A 19,126-nucleotide genomic window follows, 5' to 3' on the forward strand; every position below is an offset into this window, starting at 1 on the left:
TGTGAAAAAAGCAGAAAGGTAAGGTTTCAGAAATTATTTGACTTACACTAGAATCAGTGTCTCCCTGCCTTCTAGAAACACCATTATTTGAAATCTGCTGCTGGACTATTACTGTTCACAGCCACTGACAGAACTGGGGAAGTTAAAAAAATTTGCAGCAATGGAGCAGGGAGAAAAATGTACCTGAAATCACATGGGACATACACACTGTTCTCTATTTGGGCTGGTTTTGGAAAGGGGTAGAAGAAAACAAGTCTATGTTTACTAAATTGCAGAGGTTTTCTGGATATCAGAAAAGCCTGTTTGTTGTTGATTTTTTAAATTAGTATAAGGAAGAAAAAATAATTTAAAATTAGGAAATGAAACAATTCAGACTTCATAAGGCCCCCTTAGCTTTTTTCTCAAAAATACAGCATCAAATGTTGGGTTTGGTGTTGCAAAAGTTGTGATCAACTAACAATCACTAACTGTTGTTAGTGATCAACTAACAACACTATGTTGTTGCTAAAAACAGTGTTGTTTTTACAACATAAAGAAGCCAGACTTCTACAATAATTTTCTTTTTTTTTTGGTATTTAATTTATAATAGCCACTAATAATTTATTAAAACTGCTATCGTAATAATTTGAAAAAAGCAGGTTTTTACCAAATTGCACTTCAGCAAGCATTCATTCCATGTTTTCTTACCTGTATCTTGTTAATAAAGGATCAGCCATCATTTCCCTCACCAGCATACCATCGGTTAAAAACTAGAAGCAAATGAAAGAAAAAAAAAGTTTAAAAATCCTTATCATATAGTCTCAACTAACTGTGATTTTTAAAGATCATTTTCTAGGCTTTTGCCTGAATGTTTCATTGCCTTTGATTTTCTAATGATCTATCAAATTAGACTGTGACTGCAACCATGGTCTTGAACTAAACAAGAATTGACGGTAAACCCTCCAAATTTCCAACTCTAAATGAATAAACATCATGCTTTTAAAAAATTAAATTCAGCTGCATTCAATGAACAAACAAATCCATTTCTTTCACTGTAAAAGGAACACCAACCTCTGAAAAAAATTAATTACAAAATCACAAAGCAAATTGTCTATTCATCATCACTGCTATTCCAGCACAACTAAAGCAAATCCTCTTCTACAGGAACAGAAGCAACACTGACATTGCCCACAGCACTGAAGAATAGCTGCAAAGTTGCTATTTAATCCATCAAATTATCTCTCAACATACTCATCTTGGGTTTTATCTGTGCTTTTAATCAAAATCTATTCTTAGCAGAGGATACCTTTAATCTGTGATTCACTGCAGCCTTTCCCTATGACTTTTAGTGATACTCTGGTCACACCAGTGTTGTACCAACAGCTGGCCATACCTTGAAATTGTCCTCTAGATTTAAATTGTGCTTGTCAGATTATCAGAATAGAACAGGTACTCATGTCATCAAGATTTGGATTGCCAAAGCCATTTCAAGCACAATTTTGGGGTACTCACCTGGGAAACTGAAATGTTACCTATTCTCTTGACTGGGCATCACAAGGTTCTCATTAATTTTGCAAAAGTACTAGAAGAGTTACAACTAATCCCATGTTTCACCTTAATCCTCGTAGCCTGTGGGTCTGTGCAGTCGTCAAAGCGGATACAATATCCCACCTCGTGTCCCAGCACTGCGCCTCTTTCATCAGCAACTCGGCCTGCAACCTGAGCAAAGAGATCCTCATCAGCAACAAACTGCTCACACACCTCAGCCCTGTGTCACAACAAGCTACAAACACATCTAAAGCCATAATAAAACTCCACAATACATAAACTAATCCCTGCAGAATTCCAACAAGTTACTGTCGGTCACTTGAGTGACACTCTAACCCACACCTACAGGCAGTGAATTCATGATTTCAGTTGGAATCTTATCACTCCATCACTTTCAGCCCAGGAATTCAGGATAACTGGATTCAGAATTCTTGGATAATGCAAGCAGAAGTTCAGGAATTTCTAAACTATGCCTTATATCTTTGCAACTACCTATCTTTATTTCTAACAACCCCCATGCTCTAGATGGGAGAGCAGATAAGTCACCTATTAAAATAAAACATCTTTTTCAGTTCAAGACAAAGCAATAAATCATCAGTTATATTTCTCATCTTCCTGTAACAGCCACAGTCCAGGCAGTCTGCAAGAACAGTCTCAAAGAAAAACCCTGCTGTCTCCATGTCCTAAGCCTGAATGGAATAATCTTTCTATTTTAGGCTTAAAAATGACGCATTGAGACATGAAAGGGAAAAGAGAAGAGAGTTTGCTGTGAGAAATCATTGCAGCACTCACAATATCTCCTGTAGAACTTGTGCTCTGTCAGCTGGATGCCCTATGAAGGAGAAAAGGGAGGACACTGCAGGCAGAATGCCCAAAGTACAAGATGCAGAGCACTGCTAGAGACTGTTCCCTTAACCAAACTGGATCTGGTCAGAGAACACTGGATTCTGCAGTTTCACCCAGGTAGATGCTGGTATGTTGTAGAAACCATTTACTATATTATAGAAAACAGGCAAAATGAGGGTTTTAAAATGGCACCTCAGCTCTCTATAAAAAGAATGCTGCAGCAGAAACTTCACCCAACTCAGTGCCTGGCAGCAGCTGTGAAGACAAAGCAGCACTGGATGTTTTCAGTGCATGCTGCTACCAGACAGGAGAAGTCATTGTCCTCAGCATCTCCCTTTTCCCCTCACAGCACTTCCAGATGATGTTATGCTCTCCAAGATGTCATATGTATGTGCAAAAGTATCTCACAATAAAACTGTTTCTTCTTCTGCCTGATATTTTTACAAGGGGAAACCAAAATTCCACACCCCACAACAAACACAGAAAAAAAGATTAAAAACCTAGTTATGAATTACTAGGAAGAGGTACAACCTCTTGTTTTTTCCACTGGCTGCATAACTATACACAGATTTACATCACTGTTTCACCTTGTGAAAGAAGTTGAGGGTCACAGAAGCACAATTCTAGTCCTGAGTCAATCACAGCTCAGCCCTAACTTCCATACACAGTTCTGCTGACATCAGTCAATTTTACTTCAAAGCTTCTACATCTGCAGTGCTGGAATGTTTGGCCAGCCCCACTAATCAGGTTGAATTCAGTGTGTAACACCAGCAGCTCTTAGGGAAAGATAAGCAGAAACATCTATTCATTGAGGAGCTTGTGCAGATTCCTGCTGATCAGCAAAACCTGCTGACAAACTGGAGGTTATAATACAAACAGACTGACAAGATGGGGACACTCACAGAAACAGCAGCGACCCGACGAGGCTGTGTCACCCCAACAACTCTTCCTTCTGCTGTCCAGCCAGCTTCTGCCAGGTACTGCAAACAACAGTGGGGAGAGCAGAGACACTGGTCATGCTGTGGTCACACCAAGCTGTGAGCTCCTCACACTTTGTGGTTTCACCTCGTTCTGTTCAATGTCCCATGCAGAATCCCCTGAGGGACCACCTGATTTTACCAACCCAAGCAGACACTTACCTGTGGAATCTGCGTTGATTTCCCACATCCTGTTTCCCCAATGATCACCAGGGTCTGGTAGTTCTCCACCAGGTAAAGTATGTGATTTCTTAGCTGAAAGAGAAGGTGACATTTAAACAGAAAAAGTAGGTTGTACAAATATAAGAAAACAATTAAAATTACAATATTTACATATCTGGCAGACACAGTAACTTCTCATTACATGGAGTTCATGCCAAAAGCTGAACTTTAAAGTCCTTTAAAATGATTAAATGATACGTACAGCATATGATAAACAACATACAGCAACAAAGCCCTTAGAACTTAGAGTTCTAAGTTCTTAGAGGACAATAAATTCCAATAAATAGAGAGCAAAGTCATAAAATCATTATTTATGTTGCAAAGTGATTTTATACTGCTCTTTCAAAAAAAAAAAAAAAAGAAAAAGACACAAGACATCCTACAAAGTATTTAATATATCAAAAAGAACTTGTGTACCTTAAAAACAGGCAGCTTTTGCCTTTGCTGTTCAATGGAGAGGGAAGCATAAGGGTTGTAGATGACAGTGACAGCGCTGCTCTCAGCAGGGCTCTGCCTCTCCTCCGAGACACTGACACCGGGACCTTCTGAGCCTACACAACAGCACTGAATTTTAATTGGAACAATACACTTCTGCCTGGTGTAGCACAATACAGCCAAAATAAATATGTTTCATTCAAGTAGAAACTATGCGTGGCAGCATATTAAAAAAAAAAAACAAACAAGTTTCCTGTGAAAGCAATCGAAATATTACCTAACAATAAACAAGGGATATGCCCCTCGCTTCAGCTCTGAACTTACCTCAGGAACTGAAACTTGATTTATTCCTGCTGCAAATTAGCACAAAACTACTGGCAACTGCGGAATCATGCAAGTGAACTAGAAACAAAACTCATCTGAACAACACAATGTGTCATTTCCAGCTGCAGGTTCAACCAAAAAAAGTCTGAGAGCAAAGAGGAAGATTCCCCTGTTTTGTAGGATTTCTTTGCTTGCCCTTCTACTACTGTTAAAAGGTTAGTCCTTTTCAGAATTGCCAAGCAGTTCTACCAAAAATCAACAATTACTGTGCTAAAAATATTGTTTTCAAGGGGCTTCTCCACTGAGCTGCTCTCCCTGGTGTTAACCACAGTTAACCCACCCATGGCCGGGATTTTGCTGGTCCCTCGGAACTCCTTGGGATATCCTCGTGCACTTCATATCCCTTGGAGACCCCCGAAAAGGGCAACACACCCACAAACCGCCTACTCCATCCCCTCCCCTGCCACCCCACAGCGGGCAGCACCCTGCTTGAGCCACCAACACCCCCTGGGGTTTGGCAGTGAGGGCACAGCCATCTCCCCACTGTCCTCACTGGATCATCAAGGTTAGAAAAGACCTCCAATATCATCCAGTCCAACTATCAGCCCTGCACCACCACTGTAATCCCTAAACCGCATCACCCAGCACCAGATCCAGACGCCTCTATGAAAACCCTCAGGGATGGGAACTCCACCACCTCCTCGGGCAAATTATTCCAATGCCTGACCACCCGAACAGTGAAATAAAAAAGTGTAACAGATAATCGGAATGCCCGGTGTCTCAGTCTAAGGCCGTTTCCCCGGTTCTCTCAGGGCAGGCACGGCGGCACAGAGCGGCTCCCAGCCCAGCACAGTCTCCGGGCAGGAGCTGAAGGGAGCGGTGAGGTCACCCCTAAGCCTTCTCTTCTGGAGACCGACAGACCCAGCTCCCCCCGCCGCTTCTCACAACACACGTTCTCGAATCCTTTCAGAGCCTTGCTGCCCTTCACTGTAAACGCTCCAGCGACCCCAAAGAGCCGAGGGGGGCAGCGCCGCCGGCGTTCGCCGCACCCCTTACCACGGCCAGGCAGCTCGGAGCTCTGTCCCCCACACCCCTCACCACAGCCGGCAGGGCTCCATTCCCCGCAGCGCGGCCGGCCCGCGGCGGGGCTCCATCCCCGCACCCCCACACGCCTCACCCGGCTTCCAAAACTTCACCGGCCCCACGGGCGCCGCCATCTTGGGGTGAGAGGGCGGCCGGAAGCGGCGCGCGGCGCCCACGTGACGCGGCCCGCGTTGCCATGGAGACCGCGCCCCGCCCCGCCAGGCGGCGCCAGACGGTTCCCGCCAAAAACGGACCCGCCCCTCTCCCCTCACGGCCCACAGGGGCGAGGGTTGACAAACGAGACACAACCGAGCTGCTGGTAGCCATTAGAAACGGCCAGTGCCCGGCAAACTGCGTGCAGTGATTGTCTGAGGAATATAAGGGAATCCATGTCCTGTTAAATGTGGATTATAAGGGAATAAGGTACAAATTGGGATCAGGTGGCACAGAGAAGCTGTGGCTGCCCCTGGATCCCTGGCAGTGCCCAAGGCCAGGCTGGACAGGGCTTGGGGCACCCTGGGACAGTGGAAGGTGTCCCTGCCCATGGCAGGGCTTAGAGTGAAATCAGCTTTAAGTTCTTTTCCAACCCAACCCATTCTGTGGTCACATGGGGGAACATAGGATTTAACGGGGTTGAAAGATCACTGTCCAAAAGTCCCTGCTGGTTAATTAATTAGAGCTGATTCCTTCCCCAGTGAAGAATGCCTCCACACTACTCACACCACAGCTGCTGCACTTTACACCAGGCAGCTGAAGGACAAGAAAGAAAATTATAAAAATTATAGTGAATAGCCTGTGCCCCACCACAGGCTACTTACAGCCTGCTTAAACCACAAACAGACCCATGAAAGCCCATGGAAATTACTACTGAATCAAACTTAATGTAGGCTTTGACTTAATCAAGTAGAAGCTAAAGGAAATATAAAAAAATAGAAAGCCCAAAAACTGCTTCTAGTAAGTTTAGTAATACTCTCATATATTCATGCTTATGGGAAAATAAAAATCTAATCACATCTTATATTCTTATAACTTCCCACGCTAGTAGTGCAGTTATGGTGATTAACACAGACTGCACCTCATAACACTCTACCTCCATGGTCATTTGTTATGCTGAGTAACCACATGTAAAAGAGGTTTTTAAGTTACAATTATGATGTTCTTAAAGTTCTAACTGTATGCTTCAATGTACTTTTGATATTAAATCACACTATCAAAAATAAACACAACTCGCAGTATTTTGTACCATCAATATATTAATTGTCATTGAGAAAAAATCCCACACAGAAGGAACTGCCTATTAAAGTAATGAGATGAATAACAAAGTGGAAAATACTTGAGAAAATATATACAGATAATTATGAAAATAAGATTGCACAAACAGTATTTTGCGTAGAGTCCAACACTGTATGGGGTTTGCCTTTATGGAAAATATAGCTACGAATAAAAATACATATTTCAAACTTCTTTACATCTGGATGGAAGTTAATTGTACAAAGCTATAAACTATTGAATATTTACAGATTAGGAGAGCCAGAATGATTACATTTCCATGATTATAAGTACAGAAGAAAGAAGGCCCAGATTAGTTGCATACAAATCAGTACATTTTTGCAATGTCCATTTCTGTAAGATCCATCTGTCCAGTTTAATGTTACCTTGCTGCTGCTTAGCTGAAACCCATGTGAAATTCCCCTGCCAAGTTTTAATCTTCCCCTCTGAAGCCCAGAACCCACAAGACACTCACACAAGCACATTCCCGAGTATTTTGCAGTAGAAGAGCCACAAGAACAATTGAGAAATGGTAAACCTTTGTTTTGGCTAATGAGGGTCTGCACTGGCAGGCTGCTGGAACTTTAGTACCTCAATGTTTGGGAGGACAGCTTATTCATTTGAGGGTACTTTTTTTTCCCTGCAGAAATGAATGGATTAAAAAAAATAATAATAAAAGATTGAGCTTCCAAGAGACCTTAATAATGGTTCTGTAGCTGACTTCTGTGTCATTGCATTTCTGGTGGAATTAAGAATTTTGTGAAGAGGCAGCAGCTTCACAGATTTCAGATCTACTCAGCTTTCCCCACAAGATCAGATAGCAGCAGCCACAAAGGAAACAAAAAGTCTGTCTGGTAATGCCAAGGAATTGGTCTCATTTGGCTCTCCTACAAACATAGTGGGTCCTTTAGAATATTATCACTTGGACACATCTATTGCGTGATGTCCAGCAATCCAAACAGTCTAACACAAAGGCCATTTGAAATTCTGCTAAAATATTGTTTGCTGAAACATCAGCTCGTTCTGCCTGCCAGCATAGCTTTGTATGAATAAAATGTAACATTTAGTAGTGTGGTAGTGACCTACTGGTTTCTAGATTAGGGTTACTCCTGTTCTGTGTCATGAACCAGTGAGTAGAGAGTTTGTACAACACAAGACCAAGATTGATTTCAGAGCCTGCTTTCATCCTGGAACAGACTCTAAAGCAATATTCATTTAAATACCTAGTTTTCTTTTTAAAAAAGGGTTGAGCATCTGAGCTATGACACTGCCAACCCATCAGCTTAAAACATGCATGAACAGGTTGACAAATTAACATGTAACAGAAGAGTACAAGTCAATAATGGCTTTATAGTACTCTTCAAACAAAGCCACAATTCAGTTTCACTTTCTCTCAGTCTGAGGTTTCTTTCCCAGCTGCCCTCACAAACACACTGCAGGGCAGTGCTGGACAGACGTGGTTCCTGAGGTTCTGCTTCTTGCTCTGCAGGGACATGCAGCTCATCTCTCTACGATCCAGTGTGGCCTCATAACCAGGGAGCCATTCCTCTTAGTCAGCGGGGGAGAGGTGTGCATCGTGTTATTTGGGCTGTACATGGCCTCCCTGGAGGCGTGCAGCCAGCTCCTCTTCCTCTTCAGATCTCCTACAAATGCTCTCAGATACAAAAATTCCATTCTCAGGAAGTGTTCCCTGCTCATGTCTCTGGAAGCCACTGTTATCCTGAACAGCTGGTCCCACACCCTGTTCTTCTTGCAGCTGGAAAACTCTTTGAGGTTGACAGGCTTTGACCGTGAATGAAGAATCCGAAATTCCAGGTCAAAGTGCGCAACTGCGGGGCCTGACAGGATCAAAATGTTACTGCTGTTCAGCTTCCCATCTGTCCACGTAAAACTAGCAAAGGGAGAGTGAGAAAATCGTGAGTTAATTCAAACTAATCAGTAAAGAAAGTATTCACTGAAAATTCTCCATCACATTTAGTTATGTTGTTCTTACAACCCACCTGATAGGCAGTGGGCTCTTTAAAGGATAAATGTTGGTCATAAAATCTGATAAGGAAAGCAGTTCTGCAGCATTGCTGGTTTTATTTTCCATGGAGGGAAATCATGTAAAGCAAGAGAAAGAAGTTGGTACTTGCCTGTAGGAGCCTGTTGTCACTCTAATGCCATCGATTAACATGAACTTTTCACGGACCTTTCCAATGATTTTGGCACCCGACCTGGTGCAGTATGTGCTCCCCGTGATAATCCGAACCCTCATCAGCTGTTAGAGACACAGCAAGAGTCAGGTGGACTGCAAAGTTCAGTGAGACTGCATTTAAAATATTAACACAGCAATAACAATCCCTGATGAACTGCAGACTGGCACAAGAGTCACCCACGAGGAACCAAGTGAGGATTTGGTCTTGTTTTTGTAGGCAAAGAGGTGACATCAAGAAGCAAACTCATAACCTGACTGCAGAATGTGACTGTGAAAATTCCTGTCACCTAATCACCAGGATCCAAATTCCAAAGACTCCTGAGAACCTGCTTCTCCCTCACTCTTCAAAGTCTTGGCCAGCCCAAGCAACTTCAGTCATGCTTTAGGAACTGGACACTCCTCCTGCACTTCCTTGAACATTCAATTAGTATTTGTGCTCAGAAAGCAGCTGTAACATCCAATTACAAAGGTTTCAGATTTTCTATTAATTGCCTCCTATGTAAGAATTGTTAAATCTTCCAAGATGGAATTGGAGCTACTTAACACCCATTTTAAGTTGGGGCAGCAGGTGTAAAAATTTCTTCTTTTGACAGCTCAAAGATTTTGACATCTCACGGACAGTCATAATAACAACAGTTCCCTACCCCTATAAATATGACAAGGCTCACCTTTTCCTGCTCAAGGTCAACTCCCAGATCCTTGCACATTTTTAGAAAGTGGGAAAATGAAGACTGATCTAAAAGGATATACACTTTAACTTGACGTTGGCTACAGGCTTCCAGGAGGTCTGTGAAGATATCAGTATCTGTGAAGGAATCCATAACCAGGGCAATCATCTGCAAGGAGTTTCAGAAGAAACCATTAGGCTGTTTCCACAGCATTGCAAGGGAGATAGCACATGAGACAATTGACTTTCAAATTAAATATTCCCCCCTGCCTTTTATTCAGGTGGTTATGGAACATGGTACAGTCTTCTGTGATACAGAGTATTCTTCCTCACCCTGAGATAGAACTAGACCCCTGGTTTTGCCTTGTGTTAGGCATATTTGATCTCTTCCTAAGCAAGAGAGGGTTTTTGGGTTGGTAGTTGGTTTTTTGTTTGTTTGTTTTTTGTTGTTGTTTTTTTCTTGAGAACAGATAAGTTTTCCTCAAAAGCATTGCCAGAAGAAAAAGGTGAGCTTACTTCCAATGCTACAGTCCTCCAGTCTTTCAACTTTTCAAATATGAAAAGAAACAGTAAGAAAACCCAAAACCATCAGTGTCTGACCGCTCTTCGAAGACACCTTAGCTCTCTGTTTAAGATAAAAGGTTCATCTTCACCTTATTATTCAGATTCTCACATTTCAAGTCAAGATCCGAGTAAAACACCCCTTGAGAGCCAGCTCCTACCCCCGCAGTTCTTCCCCACGGGCTGAACCCCAGGGTTTGCCGTGGATCCTCCGCGGGATGGGGAAGCAACAGCTGTTTCAGAGAGCCGGGAATGTGCAGGCTGGGGATGTATCGTTCAGGGCGCCAACTCCCTGAGGGAACCTAGCGGCGCCCAGAGAGCCCGGACTCGGCTTTCAGCAGTATGGGAGGGAAAAGCTGGCAAATAATGAACCTGTTTATAAAATAACTACAAAAGATGGTGGGAAAGGCATAAAGCAATACGAAACAGCAGAGTAATTAAAAAGGGGAAGGTTTGTAAGAGTAAGCGGAGCGGAGAAGGACGAGGTGGCCCCGGGAAGCCGCGGGCAGGGCAGGGATCGGGGCGCCCCCCGGGCACTCACTCGCTCACTGACCTGCCGGGCCGAGCGGATCTGCCGCCGCACCGCCTCCTTGCAGCCGTAGATGCTGTCCCCGCAGCCGGGCTGGAAATGCGCCTCCACCCGCGTCAGCCCGCGGAAGGCGCCGCTGGCGAAGCCCGGCCAGCCCAGCTCCAGCGCCGGCGGCTCCAGCTCCGAGCGCTCGGGGAAGTAGGTGAGCGACGAGGCGTCCAGAGAGGAGGCGCCGGGCTCCGGCTCCGGGCCCGCGGCGGGCGGCAGCGCGGCCCGAGCGATGTCCTGCACCTCGGGCTCCGACAGGAAGGGCGGCAGCTGCTCCCGCCGCAGGAAAGCCCGCAGCGCCTCGGGGCCGCCCGCCACCAGCTCCTCCAGCGCCAGGCGCTGCGCCTCGCTGTACGGCCCGGCCGGCGGCGGCCAGCGCCCCGAGCCCTCCTCCAGACACTGCGACGCGTTGGCCATGGCCGGAGCGGGGCACCGAGCCCCGGCTCTTTATAGCGCTCCGCGGGCTCCTCCTGCCCCGCTCCGCTCCTCCCGGCCGCTCGCCCACGGGACAGTCACGGCTGGCACAGCCCGCAGCCCTCCCCACGCCCCGGGAAGCGCCCGCAGCAGCGCCAACCTCTCGGGAGGAATGATCGGCCCAGCCCTGGACTCGCTGCCCAGCCCGGATCAAAAGGCTGCTCTCCTAATGTTGGAGAGGGCAAATGGCCCCGGCAGGAAAGCACCGAGCGCCGGTAAAGTGACTTAGTCACCCCGATTTAAAATGCCAAATAAACAGAAAACAAAGCTCAGACGTGATCAGGTGAAAACCCCGTGGTAAAAAGGAGTTTATTTGTAAACTGTTTCTTGTTCCTGTTAGAGTACCCAAACAGCTGCACAGTACAATAAAGTTAAAAAGCACATAGAACAAACAAGGTAACTTTATGTACATTCAAGAACTGCAGGACTTGAGCTCTTAAAAAATACAATTCGATATTGGCTTTGAAGGTGCAATCCTGGCTCCTTTCCTGCAACTTGGTTTGCTGCCAGCGTTCCAGATCCACAAATCAAGCAATAAAGTACCTTATCATTTTGAACAAGTGCAGACAGAACTTTTTTCCCTACCTCCAGCTTTAGTGAAGGAGTGGCTGCTTTGAAATTCAATAAAAGTAGCTAAGCCTCTTTGTCTGTAGAGATTTCAGACAGAAATGCCAAAGTTAGTTGCTCTCAACACTTGCAGCCTTTTTGAGTTATGGATATTTTTATTTATTCATTCATTCATTCAACATTCAAGCCAACAGCTGAAATGTGCCATCTACTGGACACACATGCCCCTAAATACTCTGATTTGATTTGGCAGGATACAGTGTGGTTGGTCACTGAAGTACCGAGATGCACGACTAAAGAAAAACAGAACAGGGCAGATCTCAGAGAGAGACTGCACACACTGCTCAGGTAAGAGACCCAACAAGCACAGACATGCACAGAAATCTGCAAATAGTCAGATAAAGGCTTTGCAAAGCAAACAAACTTCAGATCCGCTCAATATTGGAAGTATCTTCAAAATCTAGAGTGGCACTTTAGTTCCCCAAATCGAGTTAGTAGTGGAAAACTGATAGAGCAGGAAAGAGTATTTCAGACAGCACAGTTAAAAAGAGAAAAAGGTTTATTTAACTCCTACAGTTACTTTAACATTTACCCAACATAACCATAACATTCCATAGTGCATTTGTCAGTTTACTTTGGAACAGGGGCTTTGTCACATGCCCCCAGTGATTGTCTCACCTTGGAGTTCACTGCAAAGAAGGCGGCACATACATACACATATATATTTATATATCTCCAAAGAGAGATATATAAGGAGCATGATCTAACTATAAAGGGCTGGTTATCTCGTTCTGTTTCAGAAGGCTGAAACAATGGAAAAAGAATACAGCTGAAGATAACCTGCAACTGTTTCAACAGACTCTTTGCAACTTTAGTGTAAGAGTAACATATATATCACAGAAGTTAGAATAAAATCAGCTTTATGACTCTTTGTTAAAGATGATTCCTCTCCTGTCAAAGATAAAGTAGAAATAAAAGCCAATATTGGAAAAAAAGACTGAGAATTCCTTGATGTAAGATAGATCTCCAAAGCCACTCTGAGCAAGTTCAGTGTGACTCAGTCTTTTCCAAGTTTACATAAATTAAAACTAGGGCATTAACAAGCCCGGAAAGCAGTAACAAGTTCAGTTTTGAGATCAAATACCCAGATTTAAAATTATCTTCACCACTAATGCATACAAGAGGTACCTGTAAGTAGTTACTATATAATTGTCACCCTGATTTTTTCACCTTCTGATGTTTACATTTTTGGACTGGAGTTCTCATGCACTGTAGCATAAACATAATAGATTGTTTTCATCTTTCTCTCTGTGATGGACTTCTAGTTTGACCATGGCCCAATCGCTGATCAAACTCCAAAACCTTTTTAAACCCTAATCCCAAAATAAACTCCTTCTTTTTTGCCCTGACACTGACCGTGTGAGTGTCCTTTTGGTGACATATAATACCTGTTTTTCATCTCTTACATCGCATAGTATAAAACAAAGTGCTGGAGAGCGGTGTACACGCATATGAAAAAAGTGAAAGTGCTGGATGGAAGTGGAAGAATCTTTAGGCACAAAGTGACAGCAGCTTGAGACTGGGGTTTGTGTGTGGCGTGGTCAGGGCAGGAATCATTTATTGAGGGAAAAGAGCGCGGCGTTGCGGAGGCTGCGCAGGCTGGCGCTCATGTCCCGCCTCTGCCTGAGGCTGCTCCTGCCGGGGTACTGGGGCACGTAGCTGGCAGGGACACGGCCCCGCCGGGACAGCACATCCACCATGTGGCTCAGCTTCGACCTGATGGTGGAGTAGTGGAATTGCCTCTCTTTGTGCAGTTTCTGGAAATATTGTGCCCTGTGACTACTGGAGTATTCAAAGGACCGGATAGAGGATATGGAGCTTGTAGAGCTTGCAAGAGAGCACTGGGAGGATGATGAAGACAATGATTGCAGACTAGAACTGGATACAGCCTTTCCAGACAGAAAATACTCTTCTTTTGAAAACTTTCTGGGAAAGAGGGGTGTTTCTGTGCCCTGCTCTTCCTTCGTCTGTGTCACTGCAGTCTTCAGCAAAATTGATGTCTGAGTGCCTGTCACTCTGGCTGTGACAGAAGCCTGAGTGCTAGAGTCTGCTGTGGCAGGGCTGGCCTGAGTGGCTGCATTACATTTGGTCACAGCTGCCATCTCATCCCACGGGCCAGTTTGAGTTGATGCACTTTTCTGTTCCACTGTGGCCACTTGACTGCTGAACGACTCCTCTTCACACAGGCAAGAATGCCTCAGGTTACAAACCTTTCCTGCAGGAGTATATTCACTCTGATCAGGTTTTTCCAGCAATTTCTTTGGAGTGCTAGCTAGTCTGGCAAATTCTGCTCTCAAGTTGCCTTCCACAGTATATTCTTTAGAGGGTTCTGTTCTGGTCAGCAGGTGATCAAACATGCCACTATTCCTGCAGCTGGACGGTCGCTTTGGGCTGATGGGCAGTGACTGGGCATAAAGAATCCTGAACTGGAGGTCAAAATTTTCAACCACTTGACCTGACAACACCAGCAAGTTACTGCTGTTCAGCTTCCCATCAGACCAGGTGAAACTGTTGAAAACAAACCAAGACTCACAGTTAATCTCCAGTGCATTTCAACAATACAGCTACAGACAGCAAGACTCAGCTTAAAAGTGAAGCTAAGGTAAGAAGTCAACAAACTCTTCATTTCTGCAGGAAGAACTCTATTTAGCCATGGCCAAGCTCTCTACTAGCAACAGGTTGTGCAAACCAGTTTTCCAAAGGTGTTTTCAGATTTGTGTCAGCCCCGCTTTTGAGTCAGCTAGTCCATGTGCCACTGGCACTCATTAACAGCAGGCAAACAGCAGAGTTAATACATCCTTTTGCAGCAAATGCCCACTTCTAGAGCTTCACTGGGCACCAGCAGACCCCAATACTTGCCTGTAGGAGCCTGTTGCCACTCTGATGCCATCAATTAACATGAACTTCTCCTTGGCTTTCCCAACAATTTTGGCACCTGACCTCATGTAGTACGTGCTCCCTGTGAGAGTTCGAACTCTCATCATCTGGTTCAGAAAAGAAGGGAAAAAAGTAACATCGAATTTAAGTAAATTAAAAAAAAACTTTTGATCAGCAATTCTACTTAAAAGCAGCTACATACAGTATGGAAGATAGGAATGAAATGAACTTTTTTATATATACAGTCTGTATATGAGTGGTTTTAGTCACACAGTGCTAAATTGCTGTTAAATGAGGTGAGAAGAGTCAGTTCCAATTAATTACTGCCCAGGAAGGCAGGAGTGTTCTCTCTCCAGACACACTTTTACTGCAATGAACAGAAGCCCATCCAAGCCAAGCCAAAACATAGCCATGTCCATTTATATTCACAGCAGCTAAGCAGATCACATGGCTCACATCATCCAAACCCTTTTAAAAGAAAGTATTAGGAAAGAAAGCAGATGATACCAGAGCTGTACCACCCTTTAGCTTCCCACGTTTCTGTTTTCCTTAGCAAGCAGTTACTTGAGCCAAAGAATAAAGCTATTTAAATATTGCAAAATTAGATCCCTGAAAATTGCTGCATCCTCAGGACAGGGATCCCAGTGCACATTGCACATGGGGCTGGTGCATATCATGGTTGTAGCTCCTACATATGAGCAACAGACAGGTTTCTTTAGCCTTTCAAAGCAGTCTAATGCTTTATAGAAAGGTTTCTTTGATATGCATAAACTGTACCACAAAAATAAAAACAAACCACAATGACCCCAGTTTAGTACTTACACTTTCCTGCTCAGGACAAACTCCCAAATTGTTGCACATTTCCAAGAAATGGGGTACAAAGTCCTGGTCAAGAAGGATGTAAACAGGGACTTGGCGGTTCTTATAGGCATCCTGAAGGTCACTGAAGATCTCAATGTCTGTGAAGGAATCCATCACAAGGGCAATCACCTGCAAGGAAAGTCACAACACTTACTCAAGAGATTTATTTTACACAAGGCCACTGCCTCCCCCAGTCATTTCTCCTGCTGCCATCATCAGGACCTCATGCACATTTCCTTGGCCCTGGCAAGTTCTAAAAGATTTCTATATTCCCACAGCACACCTGGAAATTCATTGTGCCCCAGCATGCAAAGCATAGGCTTGGAGAGGTTTTTCTTCCATCTGCTTTCATACACTTTCACATCCTCCTTTCCTACACAATCCCCTGTAAATGTGGCCAAACTGGAGAAGCTGTTACAGCAGAGTCTGGACTCCAGACAAACCATCTCCACACCTGTTCTCCCAATGTTTCAAGCAGCTACAGGAGAATTAGCTCAAATGGGCTCCTTGCTGTCAGATCTCACAAACCTCAGCTGATTACCAGACTCTTCCTGGTTTCTATATTCTTACTGAGTTTCTATCCCTTACCTTCACAGGAAATCCCTCCACTTACCCAACAGTTCTTTCAAAAAGGTAAATCCTAAAATGAGAATGTCACATTTATGAACCATTTCTCCAGCTAATTCAGAGCCACTTCACACACTGATTTGAAGAGTTCTCACCCTTCAAAACCACTTCTGTGGAGGGACCCAAAGGCATAAGGGATTCAGCTTTATGACTGAATTTTCCACTTTTCTATTAAACCAGCATAAAGAACAATGATAATACAACTGCAGTGGGTACCTGGCACCTGCCCTTATCAGATGGAGGCTGCTGCAGCACACCCAAGGTGTATAGGCAGCAACACAGCTGCTCTGTGTGTGGCATGGCCTGTACTCACAGGAAACCTTTCCCACAGGAGCAGGCTGAGCTTTGCATTCCCACCTCTGTCCTGCTCCCTCAGGGACTGCTTCTGTGTGACACATAACATGCACAAGCACATGGATATTTCTAGATGAAGTTACTTTGTGTTGGTGCCTCTTGCGTGTGTCCTGAGTTTCCTGCCACCCAATCACTTATCTGAGTGTTGAAGATTAAAAAAACAGTAAGATGCTTTGGACAAGACCAGGCAAGTAAGAAAACCACCCCTGAAAACAAACAATTCACACTAAATCCTTGGGAACACTGATGCCTTCATATGACAACTCATTTTACAGCATATTTGAGTTCTAGTCCCAGAATTAGCAGCTGACAATGAAATAGCCTTGCCCAAAATGTTTAGAGGAAAGAGAGAAAACCCTTTTCTCTACTCATCCATTCAGAACAGCAAGGGCAAGATCACAGCAGTCACTTGAACTGCATTTGAGTGCATTAGTTAAAAAGGAAATTATGCAGCATCTGAAGTTTCCCAGTCTTCACATTAACTTGAGGAATTCAGAAACGATTGAGAAGTATCACACAGAATCTGACATTCAGTAAATTTTAGGGCATCAAAAATTTCCGTTTATGTCCACAAAAATGCTCCATCTATGTCCACAAAAATGCTCCCTGGATTAGGCACAGCCACAAATGGGGCAGGAGCAGCTTGCCTTGCTCAGTGTGAGGGAAGGGCTTTGTCAGGATGCTGCAAGGGACAATATTACAAACAAGTACAGCTTTCTGTAATTGTTTCTGTAATACAAATCAGCTTTTGAGGGGAGTAAATGTCTTTCTGGTGCTTACCCAAGTTACCAGACTGGTCTCATATACCTGCAGGGATTGTTTGAGAATTGAGCTTCCTCTGTGACCGTTTCTGGCAAGGAGCCCGTGGTTCATGTCATCCTCACACACTCCCTAAACTCCTGCCTTCGGACGGGAGTAGAGACTAGCTGAGTTGCTAATTCAGGGTGTGCCATGCACGTTACACAAAGAGACAGGGGTTGCTTCATCTGGCCACCCAAAAGGAAGGTAGACATTTAAATTTGAGCTGAGCCAATGGAATGGCTGTAAGGAGAAGGGTGGTTCCCGGCCGGGGATTGCAATTGGAGGCAATAAACTCCGGGAATGCCACGAGTTACAGGGAACAGTTATGAGTTACTGCGCCGCGTGAATTTAAAGCCATACAGTGCATCAGAACAAAAGCGTTCGCTACTGTAGGAGGAGGGAAGTCCTGTCAAAAGCAGTTCTGTATGTCACTTGGGGGCAATTAGTGAGCTAAGGAAGGGACATACAATCATGGTGTTATATCTGTGGGTAACCTGTTTTAGAAGAGGCTTTTTCTGTGGCACAACCTTTAAAGGACGGTAGGACGTTCCAGCAAGAAAACCTGCTTGGCAGAGCACATCAGCGGGAATCTTGAATAGAACTTTTGCTCCGAGTGAGAGCAGGCCCAGCTGGATACAGCGGCTGCTGACGGGGAGCTCCTGGCGCATCACTCCCAGAGCACCCGGGAAAGGGAGGGCTCGCAAAGAGAGCGCCACTTTTCTGTATTTGCGAGCTTGTCCTCCTTATGAGACACTGTCTACTGGACAAGGGTTTTAAAGCCACTCGGCTTTGCTCGGTGTCCCGTGGCGGCGCTTGGCGGTGCCGATTTTTGCTGTGCTCTCAGACCCAGGGGAGGGGGCCCAGGGCAGGGCAGGGATCGGGGCGCCCCCCGGGCACTCACTCACTCACTCGCTCACTGACCTGCCGGGCCGAGCGGATCTGCCGCCGCACCGCCTCCTTGCAGCCGTAGATGCTGTCCCCGCAGCCGGGCTGGAAATGCGCCTCCACCCGCGTCAGCCCGCGGAAGGCGCCGCTGGCGAAGCCCGGCCAGCCCAGCTCCAGCGCCGGCGGCTCCAGCTCCGAGCGCTCGGGGAAGTAGGTGAGCGACGAGGCGTCCAGAGAGGAGGCGCCGGGCTCCGGCTCCGGGCCCGCGGCGGGCGGCAGCGCGGCCCGAGCGATGTCCTGCACCTCGGGCTCCGACAGGAAGGGCGGCAGCTGCTCCCGCCGCAGGAAAGCCCGCAGCGCCTCGGGGCCGCCCGCCACCAGCTCCTCCAGCGCCAGGCGCTGCGCCTCGCTGTACGGCCCGGCCGGCGGCGGCCAGCGCCCCGAGCCCTCCTCCAGACACTGCGACGCGTTGGCCATGGCCGGAGCGGGGCACCGAGCCCGCCGAGCGATTTGTGCAGTTTGAATCCAAACGGCGCGGCCGCCGCCGCCTCATTCCCCGCCCCGCGCCGCCGTTGGCTCCGGCAGGGCCGCACCGCCCCCCGGGCGGGACCGGGACAGCCCTACCCGAGCCTGTCAGCCTTCCATAGAGCTTCCCGGCCGGGACAGCCCTGCCCGAGCCCTGCCCGAGCCTAGGCAGCCTTCGATGGAGCTTCCCGGCCGGGACAGCCCTGCCCCAGCCCTGTCCCAGCCTTCAGAAGACGGGCAGGGCTCGCGGAGCTTTTGCCCTGGACAGAATCGAACCCCTCTGAAAAGGGCGCTCCTGATTATGTGCTAAGGAATGCTGGAGTTAAAGCCCTGAACGCTCCCAAGGAAGGCAGGCACAACTTTGGCTTTTCCCGCTTGTCTCCAGCTCCAGCTCACGGGATATTCTGTGC

At 46.0% G+C, this 19,126-nt stretch overlaps 3 protein-coding genes across 4 annotated transcripts in view; all 3 read right to left on the reverse strand.

The window, feature by feature from the left end:
* Positions 1–5,583, reverse strand: part of DHX35 (DEAH-box helicase 35) — a 31,270-nt gene extending 25,687 nt beyond the window's left edge. Inside the window, exons 1-6 of one of the 2 annotated variants that reach the window (XM_083872972.1) lie at positions 5,509–5,583; positions 3,990–4,123; positions 3,513–3,605; positions 3,276–3,353; positions 1,594–1,698; positions 688–749 (exon numbers count right to left, since the gene is read on the reverse strand). In XM_083872972.1, the coding sequence (XP_083729098.1) occupies positions 688–749; positions 1,594–1,698; positions 3,276–3,353; positions 3,513–3,605; positions 3,990–4,123; positions 5,509–5,548 (512 nt within the window). In that variant the 5' untranslated portion in view covers positions 5,549–5,583. The remainder of the gene's footprint in view (positions 1–687; positions 750–1,593; positions 1,699–3,275; positions 3,354–3,512; positions 3,606–3,989; positions 4,124–5,508) is intronic. The other variant, XM_083872973.1, reaches the window with a different exon arrangement.
* Positions 5,584–6,699: 1,116 nt separating this feature from the next.
* Positions 6,700–12,341, reverse strand: LOC310915972 (protein FAM83D-B-like; the record flags this gene model as incomplete). Its single annotated transcript, XM_083873195.1, has 5 exons — positions 6,700–8,574; positions 8,819–8,943; positions 9,549–9,716; positions 10,662–11,130; positions 12,319–12,341. The coding sequence occupies 5 exons, from the start codon at positions 12,339–12,341 to the stop codon at positions 8,184–8,186; spliced, it is 1,176 nt and encodes a 391-aa protein (XP_083729321.1). The 3' UTR covers positions 6,700–8,183.
* A 998-nt stretch (positions 12,342–13,339) lies between these two features.
* Positions 13,340–18,668, reverse strand: LOC310916096 (protein FAM83D-B-like; the record flags this gene model as incomplete). Its single annotated transcript, XM_083873381.1, has 4 exons — positions 13,340–14,294; positions 14,646–14,770; positions 15,486–15,653; positions 18,228–18,668. The coding sequence occupies 4 exons, from the start codon at positions 18,666–18,668 to the stop codon at positions 13,340–13,342; spliced, it is 1,689 nt and encodes a 562-aa protein (XP_083729507.1).
* Positions 18,669–19,126: the final 458 nt, after the last annotated feature.

The sequence above is a fragment of the Zosterops lateralis genome, assembly GCF_965231275.1.
Source record: "Zosterops lateralis genome assembly, chromosome: 16".
Classification (NCBI taxonomy): Eukaryota; Metazoa; Chordata; class Aves; order Passeriformes; family Zosteropidae; genus Zosterops; species Zosterops lateralis.